Source organism: Plectropomus leopardus, chromosome 15 (assembly GCF_026936395.1).
Source record: "Plectropomus leopardus strain MGB_pleo_1.0 chromosome 15, ASM2693639v1, whole genome shotgun sequence".
Taxonomy (NCBI): domain Eukaryota; kingdom Metazoa; phylum Chordata; class Actinopteri; order Perciformes; family Serranidae; genus Plectropomus; species Plectropomus leopardus.
Window position 1 is genome coordinate 26604548 of NC_142190.1, and position 21721 is coordinate 26626268.

At 41.7% G+C, this 21721-nt stretch overlaps 2 protein-coding genes and 1 long non-coding RNA gene across 4 annotated transcripts in view; 1 reads left to right on the forward strand and 2 right to left on the reverse strand.

Annotated features, from left to right (window-relative positions):
- Positions 1 to 857: 857 nt before the first annotated feature.
- Positions 858 to 16835, reverse strand: LOC148187338 (uncharacterized). The gene is made up of 3 exons (XR_015778943.1): positions 16790 to 16835; positions 16509 to 16616; positions 858 to 1014 (listed from the first exon to the last, which is right to left on the reverse strand). It is a non-coding gene; the product is annotated as an uncharacterized LOC148187338 (long non-coding RNA).
- On the forward strand, positions 2327 to 14191 carry arhgap35b (Rho GTPase activating protein 35b). Its single transcript, XM_042499119.2, has 7 exons — positions 2327 to 3017; positions 5373 to 9287; positions 9636 to 9777; positions 10666 to 10743; positions 10924 to 11055; positions 11264 to 11369; positions 11491 to 14191. Exons 2-7 carry the CDS (start codon positions 5568 to 5570, stop codon positions 11900 to 11902), a joined length of 4590 nt encoding a protein of 1529 aa, XP_042355053.2. The 5' UTR covers positions 2327 to 3017; positions 5373 to 5567; the 3' UTR covers positions 11903 to 14191.
- A 382-nt stretch (positions 16836 to 17217) lies between the features above and the next one.
- The window catches only part of LOC121952362 (cell adhesion molecule DSCAML1-like), a 65046-nt gene continuing 60542 nt past the window's right edge, over positions 17218 to 21721 (reverse strand). For both annotated transcript variants that reach the window (XM_042498988.2, XM_042498989.2), the window contains exon 33: positions 17218 to 20818. In XM_042498988.2, coding sequence (XP_042354922.2) covers positions 20385 to 20818 — 434 coding nt within the window. In that variant the 3' untranslated portion in view covers positions 17218 to 20384. The remainder of the gene's footprint in view (positions 20819 to 21721) is intronic.

Here is a 21721-nt window from a genome sequence, read left to right on the forward strand (position 1 = left end):
CAGATCCTTGTTACACCACAAGGGCTGCTAAACTGACCAAGGTGTAAAACGAAACCCATCGAAACAACAAGCTGGAAACATATTTGTGTATTTTTCTGCAGGAATTTTAAGACAAACACACAAAAGAAGCAGCTTTCAATAAAGAATATAGTCATCTGTTGTCTCTTCATTATAATAAACACAGTCACCGTGAGGATCAGGTCAGGTCAATAATGTTACTTCCCTTGCACGATCACTGAGACAATAACAAGCACGAGCTTATCACTAAATCAGCTCCTCTGGATGATGTGAATCATAAGAGGGCTTATGGCTCTGCCTAGTGGTGGCAATATCAATTACACTGAACTGGCTCCTTTGCCGCTATTTTTGTGAAAAGGGTGGATTACAATTACATTTGGCTCCCAGAAGATGAATCCTAATTAGTCTGATGCCTGCTTGACATTTTGTCAAGCGCCACAAACAGATGGACAATTTCCATAGTCTGACACACTAGTTTATAAATGGATCATTCGAAAAAAATTTAGAACTTCCATCTGCATGCAGGATTTTCCTCAGAGTAGCCTAGTATTTTTTATAATGTGGTGACTGTACTTTTATTTGAGCAAAGCATCTCAATATTTCCTCCACCACTGTCTAGAGCAAAGCATCTCAATATTTCCTCCACCACTGTCTAGCACAAAATCTGTTATTAGTTTAACTCAAATACAGTTCAAGCATGAAAGGAAAACTGTAAGCTATGCATATTGCACATCCAAAAATGCATGCACATACACTTCATACAAATATGATATACCTGCATATTTTGTATTCCATAAACACATACAAATACAAAGTGCAGAAAAATATGCCTACCTTAATAATCAGAGTGCAGAAACAGCCTCACTGAAGTTGAACAGCGCACACTTTCTCCCATATCCTTCTCCAGTAGCAGTCTGGTGCTGGCCACTTTGGTTACTTGCAGCCTACAGCTGAGGCTCGTCGAGTGTACAGCCCAATGCCAGACTGACTTTAGGACTGTAGGATAAAATTACAACACAGCAAGAAGAGGCTGAAATGGTTAAACAAAGTAAAAACGGTGAACGCATTAAGACTTCACTGGAAAGATGATAGCACATTTTGGGTAGTTTATAGCTGATGAATCCACTAGGAGGCGGCAACACTGAAGTTAATCATCACAGTAATCAGATATGATGCTGATGATGACTGATGCCAGCCACTGTTAAAGGTGGAGGAGCTGAATGGCAGTTACCAGAGTGTAACCTTGTACACGTCAGCTTGTGAGCAAAATAGACTAAACCCAGGTTGCCCTCTCTAAATTTGGCTGTCTGGTTGTTTAGGGGTGCTCCCTCTCTATTTCTGGGTTTTGGACCTTTGAGAAAATCTGAAGCCTCTCGTGGTCCTTGTGCAAGCTGTAAGGCTCATTTCCATAGGCTGGACTGTTTGTCTGTTTACTTAATATGAGTTTACAATAACTTTATCACTTTATGTTTAAATGATATCATGTAATTATGTATCCCACTGTATTCTACAGAATGTTTTTGTGATTTATGCTTTTTCATCATTCAAAATTTAAGATTGCTACTGCTAGCCTGACAGACTAATGTTATGTATGTACAAACACTAGTTAGGGGCTGTTTTTCCTTGAGCCTCCCTGAGTGACTGGTGCTTTTTTTCTGTTTTTGTAGTTTCTGGCTGGTTTTGAAGGCATGTTTTCCTAAAAAAAAAAAATTGAAAATAATCTGTGGTAAAATAAATATAAAATACAGCCATTTAAATTTGTATGCCCTTCCGCCATGGCAAAATAACATTAGTCCCTGCCCAGTGCATAAAAAATACTTGACATGCCTTCCCCCTTTTACCCCCCAATAAGTTATGAACAGTCCCTTAGCCTAGTGGCTAGCGGTTCGCTAATGCTAACTGTTAATTCGGAGTTTAAGGTTGAATGGCTTTTTTAAAAAGTATCTTTAAATAAGTCAATTTACTTTATCGAGCCTTATTTTGTAACGCAACCTTAATTTTATGAAAAAAATCACAAACCCCCCCCCCCAAAAAAAATCCGCTAACTGTTAGCTAGCCTAAAGCGATTTAACTAACAGCAGAAGTCTCATAAATTTCCTCACTTTGTAGTCGGTTTAACTCCACGAAAACAGAGTTTGTGTAACTCTGAACGCCAAGAAACAAAGTCACAAATGCCAACTGTCGAGCATAAAGTGTCAACACTTTAGAAATATATTAACTGAATGCCGAGAAATCCATTACTTTTAAGTAACGAGCCTCCAAGGCAGTGTAGTGGTGAGCTAGCAGCAGCAGCAGCAGCAGCGAGCCGACCTGCTGCAGTTGTGTGAGGGCGCCGCTGGGTGAGTCCCTCTCTCCGCTGCTTCTGTCTCCACAGCTCCCTTTTCCAAAAGAAAAGAAGAGGAGAACTAGGTCCGGGGAGGAGGGCCGCCGCCATTATCGGAAAGCTGGCAGAAATACCACTTTCACACACGCAATCTGCTCCTAATTTGACCAGGATATGAACAATTCCTGTTGCAGTAGAAACGTAATTTCAGACGAAACACCACGGCGATTGCAACAAACTCACCGTTGTCTCGTGTGCGCGACCGGCCCAGCATTATGTGGGCACAACAATGGACAGAATAATTATTGAAAAAGCAACGTGGTGAACCGAGAAGAGGACGGCTAAGCAGAATTTTAAACGCGTGAATTTCTTGTGAGGAAAACCTCCTTGCAAGAACAAAATCGGATGGTTGTATCATTTGGGATATTTATTTCTTCCTTCCTTGTGTTTAATTGCAGCGAAAACAGTGATGCTAAAACAAGAGAATCCAGGCATGGGTAATGGATATTTAAATCAAATTACCTCATCGCTCAAGTTGTAGTATTATCAGTATTATCTGTGAATTGAGACGAGCCGTAGTGCATTCTGCGGCTTTATGCTTATGCACATCAGGCGGCGAGGGCTGCGGCAAGAGCTGGCCTGACAGATGCAAGAGGAGAAAGGCAGAAATGCGATGGTATGTACCCTACATGCTCTATCCTCTTCTTTATGGGCGATTTCCTAGCGAAGCAGTCGAGTGCTACACCCTAGACAGCTGGGTAAATAAATTCCCTTTAAACATTGTCGGTGTGGACAAGGTAGGCTACCCCAGATTTCGGCTCTGCAATTTCATCATGTAGACAGCAGCAGGCCTGGCGTGGTCAGCCCCTCTCTGTGCACCCTAAAGCCCATGTTAACTGTTAATCCTTTGCACAACATATAACGTTACTAAATCTTGTCTAAGTAAGTAGGTTATGTAAATGAAATTGCTCGAAGGTGCGCTTTGGAGAACTGTATTCAGCTGCCGATTTGCAGAGTTTGGTTGTTTTTATTCGCATAAACTTGTCTGATCATTTTTAGTTAGACGTTATCAGGCCTAGCTCAGCTGAGCGGTGTGGACTGCCCATGGTTGCTTTGACCCTGCCGGGGCTGTTTGTTTCACTGCATGTGTCATTATAAGCCTGTAATTGCGCTTGTCATGATGTGTGACTCCAGTGAATCATATTACATAAATTCAGCAGTTGCTCATTTTTGTCCTATAGAAATTATGAGCTGACTGTTATATCAGAATTGCATCAGTGCTGTTATAATAGAGGCATTAATCAGTGCTATACTAATGGAAGCATTAAGTGTCTTGAGCAAGTTCAGTGTCCTCTGGCAGAGATTTTACATGTGTCTGTCTCTCTCTTAATAAATTCTTTATTCCTTCAGGGTTTTATCTGTATAGATTTGGCTGATAGATGATGTTTCATTTAGACTGAAAGACTGAGGTGCCTACAACATCATTTTCATGCTTGTCACTCCACTCACTGATCAGCTGACATTGTCATTTAAAGAGCACCACTCCCCAACATGTTTTCCTCCTACGATTAATGCTATCATTTTGATCCTGGTTTGATGTTATGTGAATTTAGCTTTCGATGAGCGGACCAGGGCTGACATGAATCGATCAATCAGTGAGTTGATTGATCTAAGGTTAATCTGCAGCAATTTTGATGATCAAAGTATTATATAAAGTGAGGAAATATATAAGCAAAATTGTCATAAACTGGTTCAGCTTCTCACGTGTGTATAGTTTTCTATGATAGTAAATATATTATGTTGGTTTTGAACTGTTGGACTGACAGAGCAAGAGGTGTCACCTTGGGCTCAGTGAATGTTTGATGGGCTTTAATGGGCTATAAACCTACCTGACAATTTAATGAAATCAGTGTGCTTCCTCCTGTAAAGTTGGTTTAATCAGGGTATCTGCAGGTCCTTATAAAGTATTACATTTAATTTTATAAATATAAGGCCATAATAGCCCTTAGATAGCCTTAAATGTAAAATTTGTGAGGTCTTATGATTACGTCCAACATTTAATTCAATTTTATTTACCGATCTTCTAATCATTTTTGTCAAAATAAGTCATACTTTTCTATGTGAAAGTCCACATTTCTGACGTTACAAATCTTTAAAACCTGCCAACAGTCTTTTTCTTTTCTTCTTTTATTTGCGCTCACTTGTTGGCAAAATGTACATTACTAACTCTAACCATATCCCTACACAAAACCAACCTCTACACTGGACTTCATTCCCTTTATACTCACCTGCAATGCTTGAAAAAAAAGTTTGTCAAATAATCAGTCTTAAATGTGGATATAAATGATCTTGAAAAGGTCTTTAAAGGCATTACGTTGATGTGGCTGATACCTGTAGACAGGCCAGGAGAAATTGCGACTGCTCCTCTAACACTGTCCTCATTATGCTTTTGCTGGTGGCTAAATATGATGCCAAATTCTACAGCAGTGTTTGGTAACAGCTTTGTGTATAAAGCGATAAAATTAATGCAGTGATTTCACACATATTACAATTATTTTCTTTTGATAAAGGATCAGACTTGATACACAATCAAGTGCTTAGTTATGATCATGGGACAGTGATCTGAGCCCAGCCACCAGTTGAAATTCGAATCAAAGAGCCAACGCTGACCCTCACTACCCGAGGGTCCATTCCCTTAATATATTTTGGTATACAAAGGAAATTGGCACAAAATGGAATAAATGTGCCTCTTGTCATTATATTCAGTTATTATCAGAGCTCACTCAATTATTAGAAAGGATAGAAGAGGCTTATGCAAGTTGACATTTGCGACGGCTATGTCAGCAAAAATACCGTCAATAACAAGGTTACCAGGCCATTACCAGATAAAGTAGACTGTTTTAACAATATGTTTTTATTTTATCATGTCCTAGAGTTAAGGGTCTGAGCTTTCCCCCCTTTTAATTCAAAATGCATTTCTGTTGTTTGCAATTTTTCTGATTTCTTTGTTATTTTTTTGTTTTTTTGACAGGATCTGATTCACATAAGGAGTGAATGAAAGAACGCTCTGCTCATATCACTGCACTGCTATTTATTAAAACTGACGCCCAGCAGCAGAAGAAAGTGAAATTTGATCTCCTCTGTGGATCAGCAACTATATGGACAAACATTCAAGTGAACTCCTTTATACAGTGCCTGTTTATGGCAGGATGAGTGTCAGCAGACTATGATGGCGAAAAAGCAAGATGCCCGGTCGCCCATTTACAACCTCATTGTGGTGGGTTTGTCAGGAACAGAGAAAGAGAAGGGGCAATGTGGAGTTGGCAAGTCCTGCCTATGTAATAGGTTTGTGCGGCCCAGTGCTGATGACTTCTACCTGGACCACACATCCGTGTTGAGCACCAGTGACTTTGGGGGTCGAGTGGTTAATAATGATCACTTTCTGTTTTGGGGGGAGGTGTCCCGGGTTCTGGAGGAGGGGCCTGAGTGCAGGATGCATGTTGTGGAGCAAACAGAGTTCATTGATGACCAGACATTTCAGCCACACCGTAGCACTGCTATGCAGCCCTATATCAAACGGGCAGCCGCAACCAAGCTGGCTTCAGCAGAGAAGCTCATGTACTTCTGTACAGATCAGCTGGGCCTGGAGCAAGACTTTGAGCAAAAACAAATGCCTGAGGGTAAGCTGCAGGTCGACGGCTTCCTGCTTTGTGTTGATGTCAGCCGGGGCATGAACCGCAACTTTGATGACCAGCTCAAATTTGTCACAAACCTGTATGGTCAGCTTAGCAAGACTAAGAAACCCATTGTGCTGGTCCTCACCAAATGTGATGAAGGAGTTGAACGCTACATCAAAGACGCACATACCTTTGCCATCACAAAAAAGAGTCTGCCAGTAGTTGAGACATCTGCACGCTCAAATATAAATGTGGACCTTGCCTTTCTCACTTTGGTTCAGCTTATTGATAAGAGCAGGGGGAAGCCCAAGATCATTCCTTACTTTGAAGCTCTAAAGCTCCAGAGTCAGCAGATAGCTTCTGCCAAGGATCGCTATGAATGGCTAATCAACCGTATTGTAAAGAATCATAATGAAACCTGGTTAAACACCAGCCGACGCATGAACACCTCCCCAGAGTACAAAGAATATGTGTTCTTGGAGGGAACGGCCAAATGCAAGAAGCTTTTTCAACAGCATGTCTACCGTCTGAAGCAGGAGCATATCGAGAGGCGTCGCAAAATATACTTAAGCACTCTTCCTTTAGCACTTAGTTCTTTGGTGCCTGATCTTGATGAGATAGATCAGCTGAGCTGGTCTGGGGTACAGAAGGTCCTTGAGTCCAAGCAGCACTTTGCCCACTGGTTTGTTGTTCTGGAGGACTCACCATGGGAGGATACATCCCACATTGATAACATGGAAGATGAGAGAATCCCTTCAGACCTGCTGGAGACGGCGGAAGCGGAGGACATATTTAACGCCCACCTGGAACATCTTCGCAATGAGTGCAGACGGGCAGAGATGAGGCTGGAGTTTAAACATAAGTTAGCTTCCTCTCCCTTTGTCACACCTGGTAGACCTTGGGAGGAGGCTCGCAGCTTTATCATGAATGAAGAGTTCTACCAGTGGCTTGAGGAGCCAGAGTACTTGGACCTCTACAACCGTCATCAGAAAGAGATCATTGATCGTGCTAAAGAGGACTTCCAGGAGCTCTTACTGGAGTACTCTGAGCTTTTTTACGAGCTTGAGGTGGATGCTAAGCCAAGCAAGGAGAAGATGGGAGCAATTCAGGAGGTTTTGGGTGAGGAGCAAAGATTCAAGGCACTACAAAAGCTGCCAGCCGAAAGAGATGCTCTTGTATTGAAGCATATCCACTTTGTCTATCACCCTACAAAGGAGACGTGCCCCAGCAGTCCTCACTGCGTAGACTCTAAGATCGAACAACTCTTAGTTTCACGTTTCCCCACGTGTTACCCCTTTTTTGATGTGAAAGCCCATTTTGGGGACACCAAGGCTGACAGAATTAATCTCGTCATACTAGGGAAAGATGGACTGGCCAGAGAATTTGCCAATGAGATTAGGACTCTCTGCACAAATGATGACTGGTATGTGTTAGACGGAAAGATGTATGAATTGACGCTGCGGCCCATAGAGGGAAACGTACGTCTTCCGGTGAATTCCTTCCACACCCCCACTTTCACCCCTCACGGATGTCTGTGTCTGTATAACTCAAAGGAGTCCCTGTCCTATGTGATTGAAAGCCTCGAGCGACTTAGGGAATCAACTCTAGGTCGAAGGGATAGCCAGCTAGCACAGCTGCCAACGTCGCTTCTTCTAGTCACTAAAAGAGGCGTAGGATCATACGTGGATATAGGTGGAGAAACTGCCTTAAACCTTATAACACAGGGACAGCAGGTTGCAAGGAGGCTGCAGTGTAGCTTTTTAGATCCTGCCTCCCCTGGTGTGGGCTATGGCCATAATGTCAATGAGACTCAAATCAACCAGGTGCTGAGGGGGCTTCTGGATATTCGGAGGAGCACATCCTTTAGTAGCAGCTCCCCACCCCTCCTCCCTGAGCCTCCAGGTCTCAGAGACTCCCCTCATCAGCCGGCGCCAGAGGCAGACCTTCGCATTGTCATGTGCTTAATGTGTGGAGACTCCTATGACATTGAGCAGCTCCTGTCCCCCTTCTTAATGCATCAACACTGCAGGCCCATGTCTAATTGTGGCACCTCTGTATTGCTGGAGCAGACAGTTGGTGGACACAAGCTGGCCATAGAGCTCTCTCTGCTCTCATACCACGCCTCCTTCACATTGCGGAAGAGCAGGTTAGTACACGGCTACATCGCTGTGTACTCCGTTTCCCGAAAAGCCTCCCTGGAGACCCTTTGTGCGTTCTTGTGTGAGGTTCAGGACATCATCCCGGTTCAGCTGTTGGCAGTGGGAGATAGCCAGGCAGAGCTCACTGATAGCGACTATGCCTGTGAGCAGCTGATCCAGGGGGAGGAGCTAGCCCATGAGATAGAGGGTCGTTTCAATAGCGTGGTTTGCGGATCTGGAGGGGTGGTGGGAGGTCTGCACAGGATAGAAATGTTCCATTCATTTCTGATGGAGGTGGTGGAGAAACGCAACATTGTGGAGGCCACGCACATGTACGATAATGTTGCCGAAGCGTGCACCAATGAAAATGTTTACTCCCCACGCTGCAGTTCTCCCAGTCCTGTCACCATGTTTCTGGATTCAGAGGATGATGTAGAGCCATCACCACCATACTATGATGGCACACTGACTTCTCACAGTGGGGGTTTCAACATGCCGGACTTAGATTCTAGTGACATCTCTGTCATCTCTGATATCAGAGACTTTGAGAACAAACTCAACAACAAAGTGCCCCCTCAAGTGAGAGTCAAACCGGGCGTCACTTTTGACTTCCGGAAGGTGAGCCGTAACCCATATATCGACACCCTTGGTCATCGTCGCTCCCTGCCATCTGCTGTCACCTGGGTTCCTGGCGGGGATGTCGGCTACGATCCCTCAGACTACGCTGAACCCATCGACGCTGTTTCAAAACCCCGCCCCAGCAACGAAGAAATCATCTACTCTGTGCCACACGACAGCACACAAGGCAAAATCATCACCATCCGCAACTCTAACAGGATGCACTCCAATGGGAACGGCTCAGACAGCGAAGCAGACAGCAGCTCTCTGGAACGAAGGAGGAAGTTCTCAGCGGCGGGGGTGAAGCCCCGTCTTTACCGTGACCGGTCAAAGCGGCTCGGCAAGTTCAGCAGCTTCCGCACCAGCTTCATAGGCAGCGATGATGAGATGGGAGCGCTTCCGAAATCAAAGGAGGATGACTTTGGGACCCTGAAAGGCGAAAGTCTTGTTAATGAGGAGAGTGAGGACCCAAAAAAGAGGAACATTCTAAAGAGCCTGCGACGAACAGCCAAGGTGTGTATTGTACCACTTTTTTTGTTTTTATGTTCACTTTTATGTACACGTCCATAATCTCATACAGAAATGTATTGCTTTTATCAAAACCTGCAGCCATTTCTATAGGTATAATAGCACTATTAATACATAGTATATAATACAGGGAGGTTAAATTACTATTTTTATATTTTGATAATGTCTTATGCAGGATCTAGACATTAAGCTTGTGACTGAATGTGAGGAACTGATTTGCTGCTGCTGATGGAGAAGGGCACATTTTGTTAGAATCCAATGAGTGCCACTTAGTATCAGCATAATTATCCCTGTTCAAGACACTCAGAGTCGTTGGTCTTTCTCCCTTCACAGAAAACAAGACCAAAGCCCCGTCCAGCTATTCCCAAGCCCCCGGAGAGCAATTACTTTGGGGTCCCCCTTGTGAATGTGGTATCCCCTGACAGACCTATCCCACTCTTCATCGACAAGTGTGTCCGCTTCATTGAGACCACAGGTACGTTGTTGTGCAGCTTTTTAATCTTTGAAATACTTCAAGGGTTTCACACACATTCATTTATTTGTGGTGGCCTGACCTGATTAAAACATCTGCAGCCACATGCCGATTTGAAATTTTTGGAGCTGGACCATTTATTTGTAGCGCTTTTGGAATATACGTACAGTTTGGTTATTCTTTGCACCACAGTCTAGAGCATACTCTGGGCACAGATGGAGCAGCAGAATGGTAGGTGCAGTTAAAAGTGAGGCTCAACTGTCATTGAATTGGGTCTAAAACACTGCTTTCACTCACCTCTGCACTGCTGCTCCTCTCAACCATCAATCTGATCAGAGTTTAGGAGATCAGAGTTTTAAAAAAAAAACAGAAGAGAGCCTCGTGGATCAGGCACCCCATAAACAGAGCCTATGTTGTCGCCACAGCTGCTGCGGATTTGACTACGACCTGTAGCCCTTTTGCTGTATGTCCCTTTCACGCATGAGCTGTCCTGTGTAATAAAAAGGCAAAAGTCAAATAAGAGAAGGACACACACATTAGTCCCCGGCATAAGCCACCGCCACACATAATTCTGTGGAAAACATTGACTTCCGATAATAATTTATCAGTCTTAATCTTTCATTATGATCAATAACATTATGAAATTAATTAATCACCTACAAAAAACGCTTATTGTCAGAGCTCCCAAACCAATGCACCTGTCCATGACCTCAGTGAGATGTGAAAGTAATACAAGGGTTTTTTCAGCTAAGTACTCCTGTAGAAACTGCCAGCATCTGTATTGTCATGTCTGTTTGCACTGAGGCTAATGAAGTGTTTGTGCTTTGCTTGTTTCCCACTGTGCCCCCCACGTCTTCCCCCTTCTTCTCCGCTACGCTCTTTTCTCCCCAGGCCTGAACACAGAGGGTTTGTACCGCGTAAGCGGCAACAAGTCAGAGATGGAAAGCATGCAGAGGCAGTTTGAACAGGGTGAGCTGATCATCAGACTTGTTTGAACCAGCTGTTTGACATGTAATTATGTGGCTGCCTAATCAAAACATAAACAGAGAGTTACCAAAGGAAAGTGACGTGCAGCTGATTGTTTGCCCCCGATGACAGCGACGGCTTACTTTCTCTGATCCTTTTAACTCTGTCTTTCTCCTCACGCAGACCACGGATTAGACCTAGTGGAGAAAGACTTCTCCATAAACACTGTGGCTGGAGCCCTCAAAAGCTTCTTCTCTGAGCTGCCTGAGCCCCTGGTGCCTTGTGCTCTGCAGGTGGACCTATTGGACGCTTTCAGTAAGCAAACACTGCTGGGCTGGGAGGGTCTTTACAAGAACATAAAAAGATTATTTCTTTTGGAGGGGAGAGGGTAGGGAAGGTTTTGGCAGAGCTGTTTCGCTCTGGTTTAGTGTTGACAAGAATAATTTTCATGGAGAGACATTTCAGTTTTCGATTACTGTGTGCAGCGATGAGATTTAATGCTAACTTATCTCTGTGTGTGCAGAAATCAATGACCGAGAACAGAGGCTGTATGCCATGAAGGATGTCCTGAGGAAGTTCCCCCGGGAGAATTATGATGTCTTCAAATTTGTAGTGAGCCACTTACACAAGTAAGTCCACAGCTTTAAATCACTTTCATGCATTTGTTGTGATAGACACCCATCTGTTTTTTTTTTCTGCGCCGTATGACGCGAGTGAATAATTCGGTGCCTGTGTGTGTGTTTTTCTCAGGGTGAGCCAGCTGAACAGGGTGAACTTGATGACCAGCGAGAACTTGTCCATCTGCTTCTGGCCCACCCTCATGAGGCCCGACTTCACCACGATGGACGCCCTGACTGCCACACGCACCTACCAGACAATCATCGAGAGCTTCATCCACCAGTGTGCATTCTTCTTTTACAACCAGCCCCTCCTCGACTCCCCCACGGGCCTCGCGGGCCTCCCCGCCTCACCCACCACCACCCTCAGCGGGAGCTCTGCCTACTCCTGTTACCGCTCCTCTCCTCCCCACACCACCGCACACTTCAGCCCCCTGCAGCAGTCGCCACCCACCACCCCGCAGTCCCCCCTGCAGTCTCTGCTCCCTCCCCTCCACCAGCACCCCCACTCCCACCATTCCCCCGCCGAACAAGAGACACTGTGAGAAGAGACAGTGAAACCACGTGTGCCCATGATGATGCTGGACCTTATCACCAACACACTGAAATTAAAAAAAAAAACAAAAACAAAAAAAAAACCGTGCACTTGCACACTACATTTTTGATCATGGACTAAATAAAAGAGGATAGGAAGTGGATGAAACTTCTCTAACCTGCCATCTGTATCCATACAAACTCCGGGCTGGCTGCCGTTATCAGTGACTCCTCCTCTGCCCTCTGCGCCCCCCTGATCGCCTGGAACATCAGGTCAGACGTGGAGGACAGAGGTCGCCGTCGCAGCACGCCTGTCGTCTGTCAACAGCCACCACTTATCCTACACTACCAAGAAACGTAAACCTCTACGCCAAGCTGGAAGAAATGATTTGTGGCCACCATGTTTTTATGTGTAAAACTGTTTTTAGTTGTTTTTCTCATGAAAGTACTGCCACTGGATTTTTTTAGACTGTTCCTCTGTAGGTCCTTTGGGCAGCAGTTTGGCTCCTCTGTCTGCCTTTGGGGTTTCTCTCATCGGCTCTACTTGAGCGGTCAGCGTGGGGAGGGAAGGGAAGGGAAGGGGGGGGTTTACACATCCAGGGATGCACTTTAATGATCACTGTTTTTTTCCCTCATAGGGTTTGTTTTTTTGTGTTGACATACTGTTTTCTTGTGTGTTTTTAATTTCACACCTCAAACAGCCATACCCATTGCCTCTATAGAGCTCTGGCAGATCAAACTTTGTTTACATCAAACTTGTTTTTGTATCCACAAACTTATCTGAAGCACTTTTTTGATAGTGTAGTGTTACAATTGAAGAAATGCCACATATTAATTGTCCATATTGATTTTTTTGGTTGTTTTTTTTAGTGGCTGAATGTGGCATCAGTGCAGGCTTGTGAAACAAGATCCTTTTGTAAAAACTTATTTTCTTCGAGTCGATCCAGATGTCCCATTTTTTTTTTTTTTTTTTTTTTTTAGCTTGATGGGAAATCTGAATCCGCTCGCATTCATTCATCCAGCCATGTGAAAACTAGTTTTTCTTTTAGAGTTTGTCCTCTTTCTAGCTGTTGGTTGATACGAGTGGATGTTTAGAGGAAGTTTGGTTTAATTAGACCAACATAATATCACAGAAGACTTTGCCTGCCATCGGTCAAGTGAAGGAGTTTTCGCCATTTTTTTTTTTTTTTTTTTTGAATGTGTAACCTAATCGTACCATAACACAACTCTACATTGCCATCTGGTGTCTATTGAAACCAAACGCTTGAAACATGATAGGTTGCTGGATGTGTCGCTGTGGCTGTCTATCAAACCCAAGCTCTTTGTATTCATCTAATATAAAGGACCTTTAACTCAGAAGGTTTAGTACGCTCTACGCACTGTTAACGCTAGCCCCGCTTTACAACGACCAGTAGAAGTTAAATGTTTGTGGACGGGACACATTCAGGAAGCGGCCGTTTACCTGCTCTAGTGAATTAGCTCTGTGCTCCCCTTTTCATGGAAAACAATCAGCTGATTTTCAGTGGTAGCTAATGAAGACTTGATCATTTTAACCATTAAACGTGAGAGGAGGCACTGTCTTTTCAATGGGGACAAGTAAAAAAAAAAAATGGACCACCAGACATTGAAGTTCTGGATGATTGTGTTCTTGGTTGCAAGAATGACCAGAAAAGTTCGATCTTTGGTTGTATTTGGGATCATCACCCGCTGGTACTTTTGGATTTGTTGTTGGAAGCCAGTCATTCTGTGCAGGCTCTTCTCAAACCGCTGTGAGCTGCAACATTAAGACTGACAGCCAAACAACTGTCCCACTATAACACGATTTCCCGGGAGTATTATAATCTTACCGCATCACTTGACCTCTGACACAACCTCGGCGAATCTGCCGCTTAACGAGCAAAAAGCGAGTGCATACTACTCTATAATGTTTATTTGTATGTTGGGGAACACCACCCGTTAGTCAATGGTAGAAAACATTTCTAGTGTGTATTTCAATGATTTGAAAGTCCATTTTTACAATTTTTGTGAATGGTTCAAGGCCACTTAAGTTTAGTGCATGATTTAAAAAAAAACACCAAGGGGAAGAAGGATGACCGCCTCTCCCGGTTTTAAAACATGAAAAATTAGAACAAAACAAATGCTAAAGTGAAAAAAAAAAAAAAAAAAGCTGAAACGTGAAAGTTTATGTACTGTGCACCAAGAGCAAACCATGGAATTTGTCTGACTGAGAATAGTGTTTGAAGATGAAGGCCTTATGTGAACTGTATAATAGTTAATAAATTAAATCTTGTAAAATTGTCCTCGGCTTCCTCGTGGTGCGTGTTTTTTGTCTCTTTCATTGAGTTTTTTTACGATCGGAGGGGTACCTCTAGGAATTAATGTCGCCGTTTGCGAGCCTCAAGGGTGAAATGAAATTGGAACTTTGTTAAAAATGAATTTTCAGACTCTAATTTGCCACACGGCGGCAGTTAGATTAATATTGTTACAACAATGGAGCATATCATTTTGTTGGTTAAGATTTTCAGTATTATGCGAAACCAGAGGAAAGGGCCCATGACAGTTTTCTGAAAAGCACCGCTGCACCCTGCTGTCATCTGACAAAATATTTGACAGGCTATTATTATCCACATTTTTTTCACTGTGGAATAGTGGAGTGTGGTTTTAACCATTTTCCTGACTGACACTTTGCTAAACAAACACATGAATATATGGCAGCTGCTACCCAAAGATAATTAGTGCTCCAAGCAAAATGAAAGCACTTTTTCTTTTTTTTACCAGGCTCATAAACTTAAGTCTAAGCAGCACATATTACATAAAGAGAGAGCTCTGCTGTAGTGACTAGAGGCTGTAGTATGTTGGACAGTGGTGCAGGTGACTCTGAAAAACATCAATTATTCACAGCATATCCGTCATGAGTGACTGCGCTCTTTTGGTACAACACTTTCGTCACAGTATCTGTTAACCTCTGAGGCAGGAGTTGGACATTATAATCTTATGGCTCCATCTTGTGGCTGCAGAGCTGCAGAGCTGCAGGAAGAGGAGGCGTCTGTGTGTCCCGTCTCACGACTCACTGTGGGCAATCATTGGGTTAAAAAGAGCGTCATGGATTTATGTGTTACTGACTGTCCCTTTTTCTGTCCACTTGTGTCATTCAGAGGAACGTGGTTTTGGCTTCAGTTTAACATCTTTGATTGATGTTGATATTTAACCCTCTGAAACTTGAGCAAAATGCCTTGAATTCTTTCAAAAACACAAGAAGTTGTGAGAAGTCGAGTCACAAGAAAATTCCCTGAAATTTCCCAATAATAATACAAAAACAGAAATATGGTGAAAATAATAATAATAATAATAATAATAATAATAATAATAATAATAATAATAATAATAATAATAATAATAATGATAATAACAATAATGATAATAATAATAATATTTAATAAATAAAAAGGTTTTTTGTTATCAGCTTTTTTATTTTTAACATGGAAAAAAACAAAGATGATAATACACAACACTACCTCCAAATCCCACCCCTGGCGGCACCCCAATCACATATATTGTAATAGGGGGAGAGAATAAGTGAAAAGGTTAACCTTTAGGAACTGTTTGGCGCATTTTACACACTTTTTATTCTTCATTTTTTTGAGAATTTTGGCTGTGTTCATGCATATGGCATACAATTTGGCAAGATTGTGTATTTTTGTTTAATCTTGGAATTTCCAGCTTAGCTTCAACTATAAGTCTAAAATACACTGTATAAACAAACTTGTTAGCTTCACACTGTTCAGTGTAAAAAAAATGCCCCATTGAAGACCATTCAAACTGAATAGTTTGTTTGTAGTTTTGATCCCACAGCCATCAGAGCGTATAAACATGCATTGGGTTATTTCTGGGTGTCATTGTGGGCTTTTGCCACAGAATTTGAAATTTTTACTATCTTCCACCCGATGACGTAATTTTTATCATATTTGACAAATGGAGAAAATACATGCTATGTGCACTCGGTGCACAGTCAATGTTGCTGCAAGTCATTGATGTGATAATAAAAAATCTACTTAGCATGTAGTATATAAAATATAGTGGAAAACATGGTATTTAAAAGGGTTAAATTATGAAAATGGATGAATATTTGATGTTTCTCATTAGGACTGATGTTGCTTAAATATTTACTAAATGAAAGTAGAAAATAATATTCTACTAATATTGATTCTGAAAAGCACATTTTGTGAGCAAAGCGATACGAGTGTGTGTAATATTAAAGCGGGCTCTAAGGGTTATAAAAAGGTTTAAAAGAATAAATAAATAAATAAAAATATTTGACAATAATTACAATTATAATATAATTATAGCTTTCTAGACATCTTCCTTATTTTTATTATTAACTTATAATAATTCCTCTAAAATATATTTTCTCTCTTCCTAATTTTCACGTCATTTTCTTGTCACCTTTTCCTTTGCAATTTGTGGGGCAAGTTTTTTGTTTTTTTTTAAATCAACCATTTTGCTAAGGTTTCAAATGTTTCAATGTATGTGAAAGGTGTCTGAACACAAGAAAACTGATGCTGTTCAAAGGGTTAGTTCACTCCAAAATCAAAAAGAAACAACTTTTTTCTCTCTTACCTGTAGTGTTTGCAGTCTAGATCATTTTGGTGAGTTGCTGAGTGTTGGAGATATTGGTCATAGAAACGTCTGCTTCTCTTCAGTATTGTGGAACTAGATGGCACTTGGCTTAAAAAAAAAAAAAAAAAAAAAATTTTTATTCCATCTTGTGAAGAGCTCATTGCGTAAGTGAAGTTTACTCTCAATGAAAAAATATAAAGTGAAAGTTTTTGAAGGTTTTCTGAAAAATCAAGATTTAAAAAGCCTTTTTTTACATGGAAATATAGATTAAAATGACCAACATGTTGCGTCCCACAGGTCTTCATCAGGGTCATTGTCTGCTCTGGCTTACACACCTGTGTTGTGTTACACTAATGAGCTGAGTGACAGAATGACTCCTTTGTTCAATCCTATTGGTCAAAAAACAAGGAAGTGATGCATCAGGAGAAGAAAGGGGGAGGGAGGGGGAGAGACAGAAGGAAGGGAGGGGAGAAGCAGTGAATAGATGTAACATGTCTAACCCTTTTCATATGAACATATAATAAATTCATCAGTTCTCAGTGTGGTCCACATTTTTCTGCTCATGATTACAAGCACACATTGGCTACAAAATCACCACAATCCTAAATTATTCCACATTATCAGTTTTTCTGTGATTTCGGTATAAATATCAGTTCAAACCTCTTCAGATCTGCAAACAAACCTGTTGAGAATGACAGAAGCCGTGACGTATGAAAGATAGCTTTATTGCACAAGGTGTTAGAATGATCTTTTTAGTTTTTGCTTTCTTTTCATAGAAAATGTACTTTTGAACACAAGCAATTGCTGTAACAAGCAACTCAAACAAATGTTTGGGATACCCTCAACATTTTTTTTTTTTGTTTGTTTTCTTTTTGATTTTCATACATTTTTTCCTTCAATTTTTCCCTTTTAGCAAGCATGCAATGATTTTTTGAGGATGAACAAAATACAAAATAATGATAATAAAAAAAGTAAAATAGGACAAATGACAACATCAAAAGACCTTTAAAAAAAAGAATAAAAATTCAACAAATTAGTATCAAAAACATTAAGGGAAAGAAAAATGTGTTGGTTTTTTTTTGCCCATTTCAGAAGTAAAATATTTTATTTTTGATACTATTTCAATTTTGAAATTGGGGCATTCAACCCTGATGTGTCCCCTGATTTATTCTGACGAAAATAGCTCTTCATACAAAACTGTGTTTTATGTACAAGACTTAATCTATAAACAACACTGACAAAGGGAGAGATGATGGGTCTAGTATGTTTAGGGTGGTACGTTTTTACTTTAATTTATCTGAATGGGGGCAAAGGACGGGAGTCAGAATGCTTCAGGTTTACAGACCGACTCCAGTCCGGTATTTACACAAGAGCAGTTTGTGTGACCAAAAGAGCTACGAGTCCCTGATTTCACTTGGCTGAACTGGTTTTACCACAGACCACATACCTTGGTACTGTTTGGCCTCTGGAACAAAATATTTGACAAAACTCCAAACAAAATAAAAAGTTTAAACTTATGAATCAAAATCAACAGACCAATGAAAAAAAAGAAAAACTTCCCCTAAACAAACAAACAAAGCAAATGGATAAATATAAACCACAAAATGCCATCATGGAGATGCTTCAGAGAGACATTCCAGTCGGTTCTTGTGTGAGTGTATGTTATCGCAGAATAGAGGGGTATGGAGAGAAAGAAAGCGGGACATATACAGTACTTCAGACAGGGCAACAACAAAGATATCAATTGAGTGAACATTATATAATTTTCCAGCCCAATTGCCAGAAGAAATATTGGAATTTAACGTTTCTGCAAACCACAAACACATTTGCACGCTTCAAACGAATCATATCAACGTTTCTAAAGTGACGCAGTATTTGAGCCGACTTTGTTTTCAATAGTGGGTCCAATCAGGGAGACGCCTGCCAAGCTGCAGACCACCTTTCAACACTAAAAAACAACAAAACTGGTTGTTTTTTTAGCAGGTCATTACTGTGTTGCTGGTGACTTTTTAGCCCCAAAACGTAGATGTTTTTAGCAGCCCATAGCTGTTTTTCAGCAGCTTTTCAGATCCCCCAATTTTTATTTATTTTTTTATTTTACACCAGTCACTGTGCTGTGATAAGCCGCATTATTTTCTGAGACATTGCTGCGTTTCGAATGGGGATTGTGCCCCCAAAAAGTCTTCTGAGCCATAACATGATCTTTTCTGAGTACCAAGTGGGGTTTTTTGCCCATTATAAGTTTTAACGTGTTGGCGACATCATAACGTGCAAATGTATCCATAGTTTTCAGAAACGTACAATGTCAACATCTTTTCTGGCGATTGGGTTGAATTTTCAAAACTGAACTCCCTGACATGTAACATCGCTCAATATTATATCATTTGACTTCATTCACATCAATAATGGGATTCCTTCAGCTATTATCTGTTTCTTTGAGGAGCGAAAATCGGCCGAGTGACACCAAGGCAGGCTGGGAAGTTGGCAGGATGTGTTACTGAAGCCTTAACTCTGTTTCATAACCCCCCCCCCCCAACATAAAACATATTAGTGGATCCTCTGAGACACTCATTTGGTTTTTTAATATTGTTGTATTTTCCAACTGCTCAGACTCTTGACAAGCTTAATAGAGTCAAAGAGCCTGTATGCTCATGAGCGAACTTAAATAATATTACAGAAGGCTTCCTGCCATGATTGTTTCTGCCAAACACACGCAACAATCAGGGAGGCTGTTATTTGTCAGCTCAGCATGCCTTTTCAGGAACTGAAACTAAAACCGAGCAGCCTGTCTTGCTTCTCCCATCTTAATGTGGGGCTTGGAAAGGGCCACGCTCTGTTCCTACAGGAGCCAAACACTCTTCTCTAAGTCGGTCTACATACAGTAACATACAGAACATCCCGTATATATACTAAACTTTTTCTTTCATTAGTCCAACCTTTTTTTAAAATGTCTCTTTTTTTAGATTTCATGATTGAGCGATTGTCTCGTTCTTAAATTTGACATTAACATTAAATTCCTGTATATACTACTGCACTATCGTAGTACATACAATTTATACTTTGTCATAATTTCACTTAGATGTCAATAATATACCTACATAGAAATATATATGTAAAATTCTTTATAATACCAAATATTCTCTATTTGTGGTGTGAGAACGTATAGCTGGTTCATTTGGGTTGTCGTGGTTTGTTTGAAAAGTCAGACACTGTTCAGCTGGAGAGAGGTGTGTGGAGAACACTGATGTGATAGAGATTTTTATCCGTCCTGGAAGGGAACCTGAATCATTTCTTTTTGGACTCACCATTAAGAGAAAATCTGCCAATAGCTATTTGGGGCTTTAAGAGACACATAGAGGGTGAAAGATACAGTAAGAACAGGGAACTTAACTGGAAGTCCTGCAAATTGACAATAATACTCAAACTATGGAGGACAGTATGTGTGTGCGTATGAGAGACAGGATGGCCACACAGCTTCATACTGGCTATCGTAGTCTTCATCATCATAAACACAGAGCTTTTAGCTCCTCGATTATAGTCAATGTTTTCCAAATGACCACAGAATCGCTTCCTGGGTTTTTGCTGCGCTTCTCCCGCGAGAACTGAGCGGAGCTGAGCACCAGCCGGCTGGAACTGTTAGTTGGAGTTAGTAATTCTTTTATAGAGTCCCAGGTGAACATGAAAAGTAGGGTTAGCTGGGTCTCTGTCTGGGAAAACACCTATCCCGAGGAAAATTAGACAGAACGCTGGGCGGTTCACCATTAGTCGGGTTTAAAGAAAGATGGTTGCATGCCCTTTCTGGCCCAGACTGAAGAGCACCAGAGTGGGGCTGGCTGAGGAGCGGGACAGCAATGCAAGTCTGTGCACGAGAGCGGACTACACCAGCGTGTATGACTTGGAGTAGGCCCCCACACTCTGTTTCTGCAGTCTCCCCAGAGCAGAGGAGCTGCTCTCGAGCAGCGAGTCTCTGGAGCCCCCCACCTTGTTACTGTTGGTGGGGTTGCTGCTCGTGCTGGAAGTGGAAGCTGTTGCTGCAGTGTTGGAGCTGGGCATGGTGAGAGTCCTCTGGGGCAAGGTGGCCGTGCCCGAGCTCGCACCCAAGCTGCCCAGCCCAGAATGGCCCAGCGTCAGGACCTGCTGCTTGGCAGGGTCTAGAGTCTTGTGACGGCCCTGGGTGTGATACGCCCGCTGCGTCAGGCTGCGGATTGAGGCTTCCCGCGGTGGCACAGCTGGGCACGGGTCATGCAGCTCCCCTTGTTTGCGGAAGAATGGGTCTGTCTTCATGTAGAGGGGTAGGTTGCAGAATTCACCTGAAAATGGTGAGAGAAGAGTTTAAAGCTTAAATTCATTATTATCTATTTCAATACATGCATACATGCTCTATACAAACACGCATTCATGGTTTTGATCTGATTCTTCATGTGAATGACAAGAAATTAAGCCTTGGAGAATAAATAGCAAAGAACTGAAACCCGACTGTCTGCAGGTAATGATTTAGCAGTATCAAATTGATTTTGATTCAACTTGTATCATTCATAGTGAAAGTATGAGTCCCTGGTCTTAAAGGGATAGGTCAGATCTTTTGAAGAGCTTATCTACAATCAGTGTATGATAAAAAGTAGATGTTGGTCGGCACGCCCCCCAGTTTGGACACTGCGACGGAAGCTAAGCCATGTACTGCTGTGGACAGGGCAGCAGCAAAACATATTTGAAAGACAAAACAAAACAAAACGAAGAAAAAATCAAAAACAGTTTAAGATTATGCTGCATCGAGAATATTTTCACCGTCTTTCCCTGCTGTCAGACAGCTCTTTCCAACAGTGAAGTCACTTCAGTTACCCATCTATGCTTGCACTGATATTGATGTTTTTAGGTGGGCCTTTTTGAAAATAGCTAAATACATTTTGTATATACCCTATCCACAGCTCTCCTGTGTCAGTACTGCTGCCGGGTCTCTCAAACTGGGTGCGCATCAACTAATCTAATGTAGCTGATGTACTAACTATGAATAAGTTCTTCATACAATCAAAATTCAAAAGATCGAAACAATCCCTTTAAATAAATGATTGTGTAGTGAATTCCTTCTCAGACAGATTCCAGTTTATCCCCACTATGTTCATGTATTTATTTTATTTTTACTTCTATTCCAGCATTGTTATTGTGTTGCCCTTCTGTCTTTGTCCTCTTTTGGTATAAAATCCTCACTTGTCTAA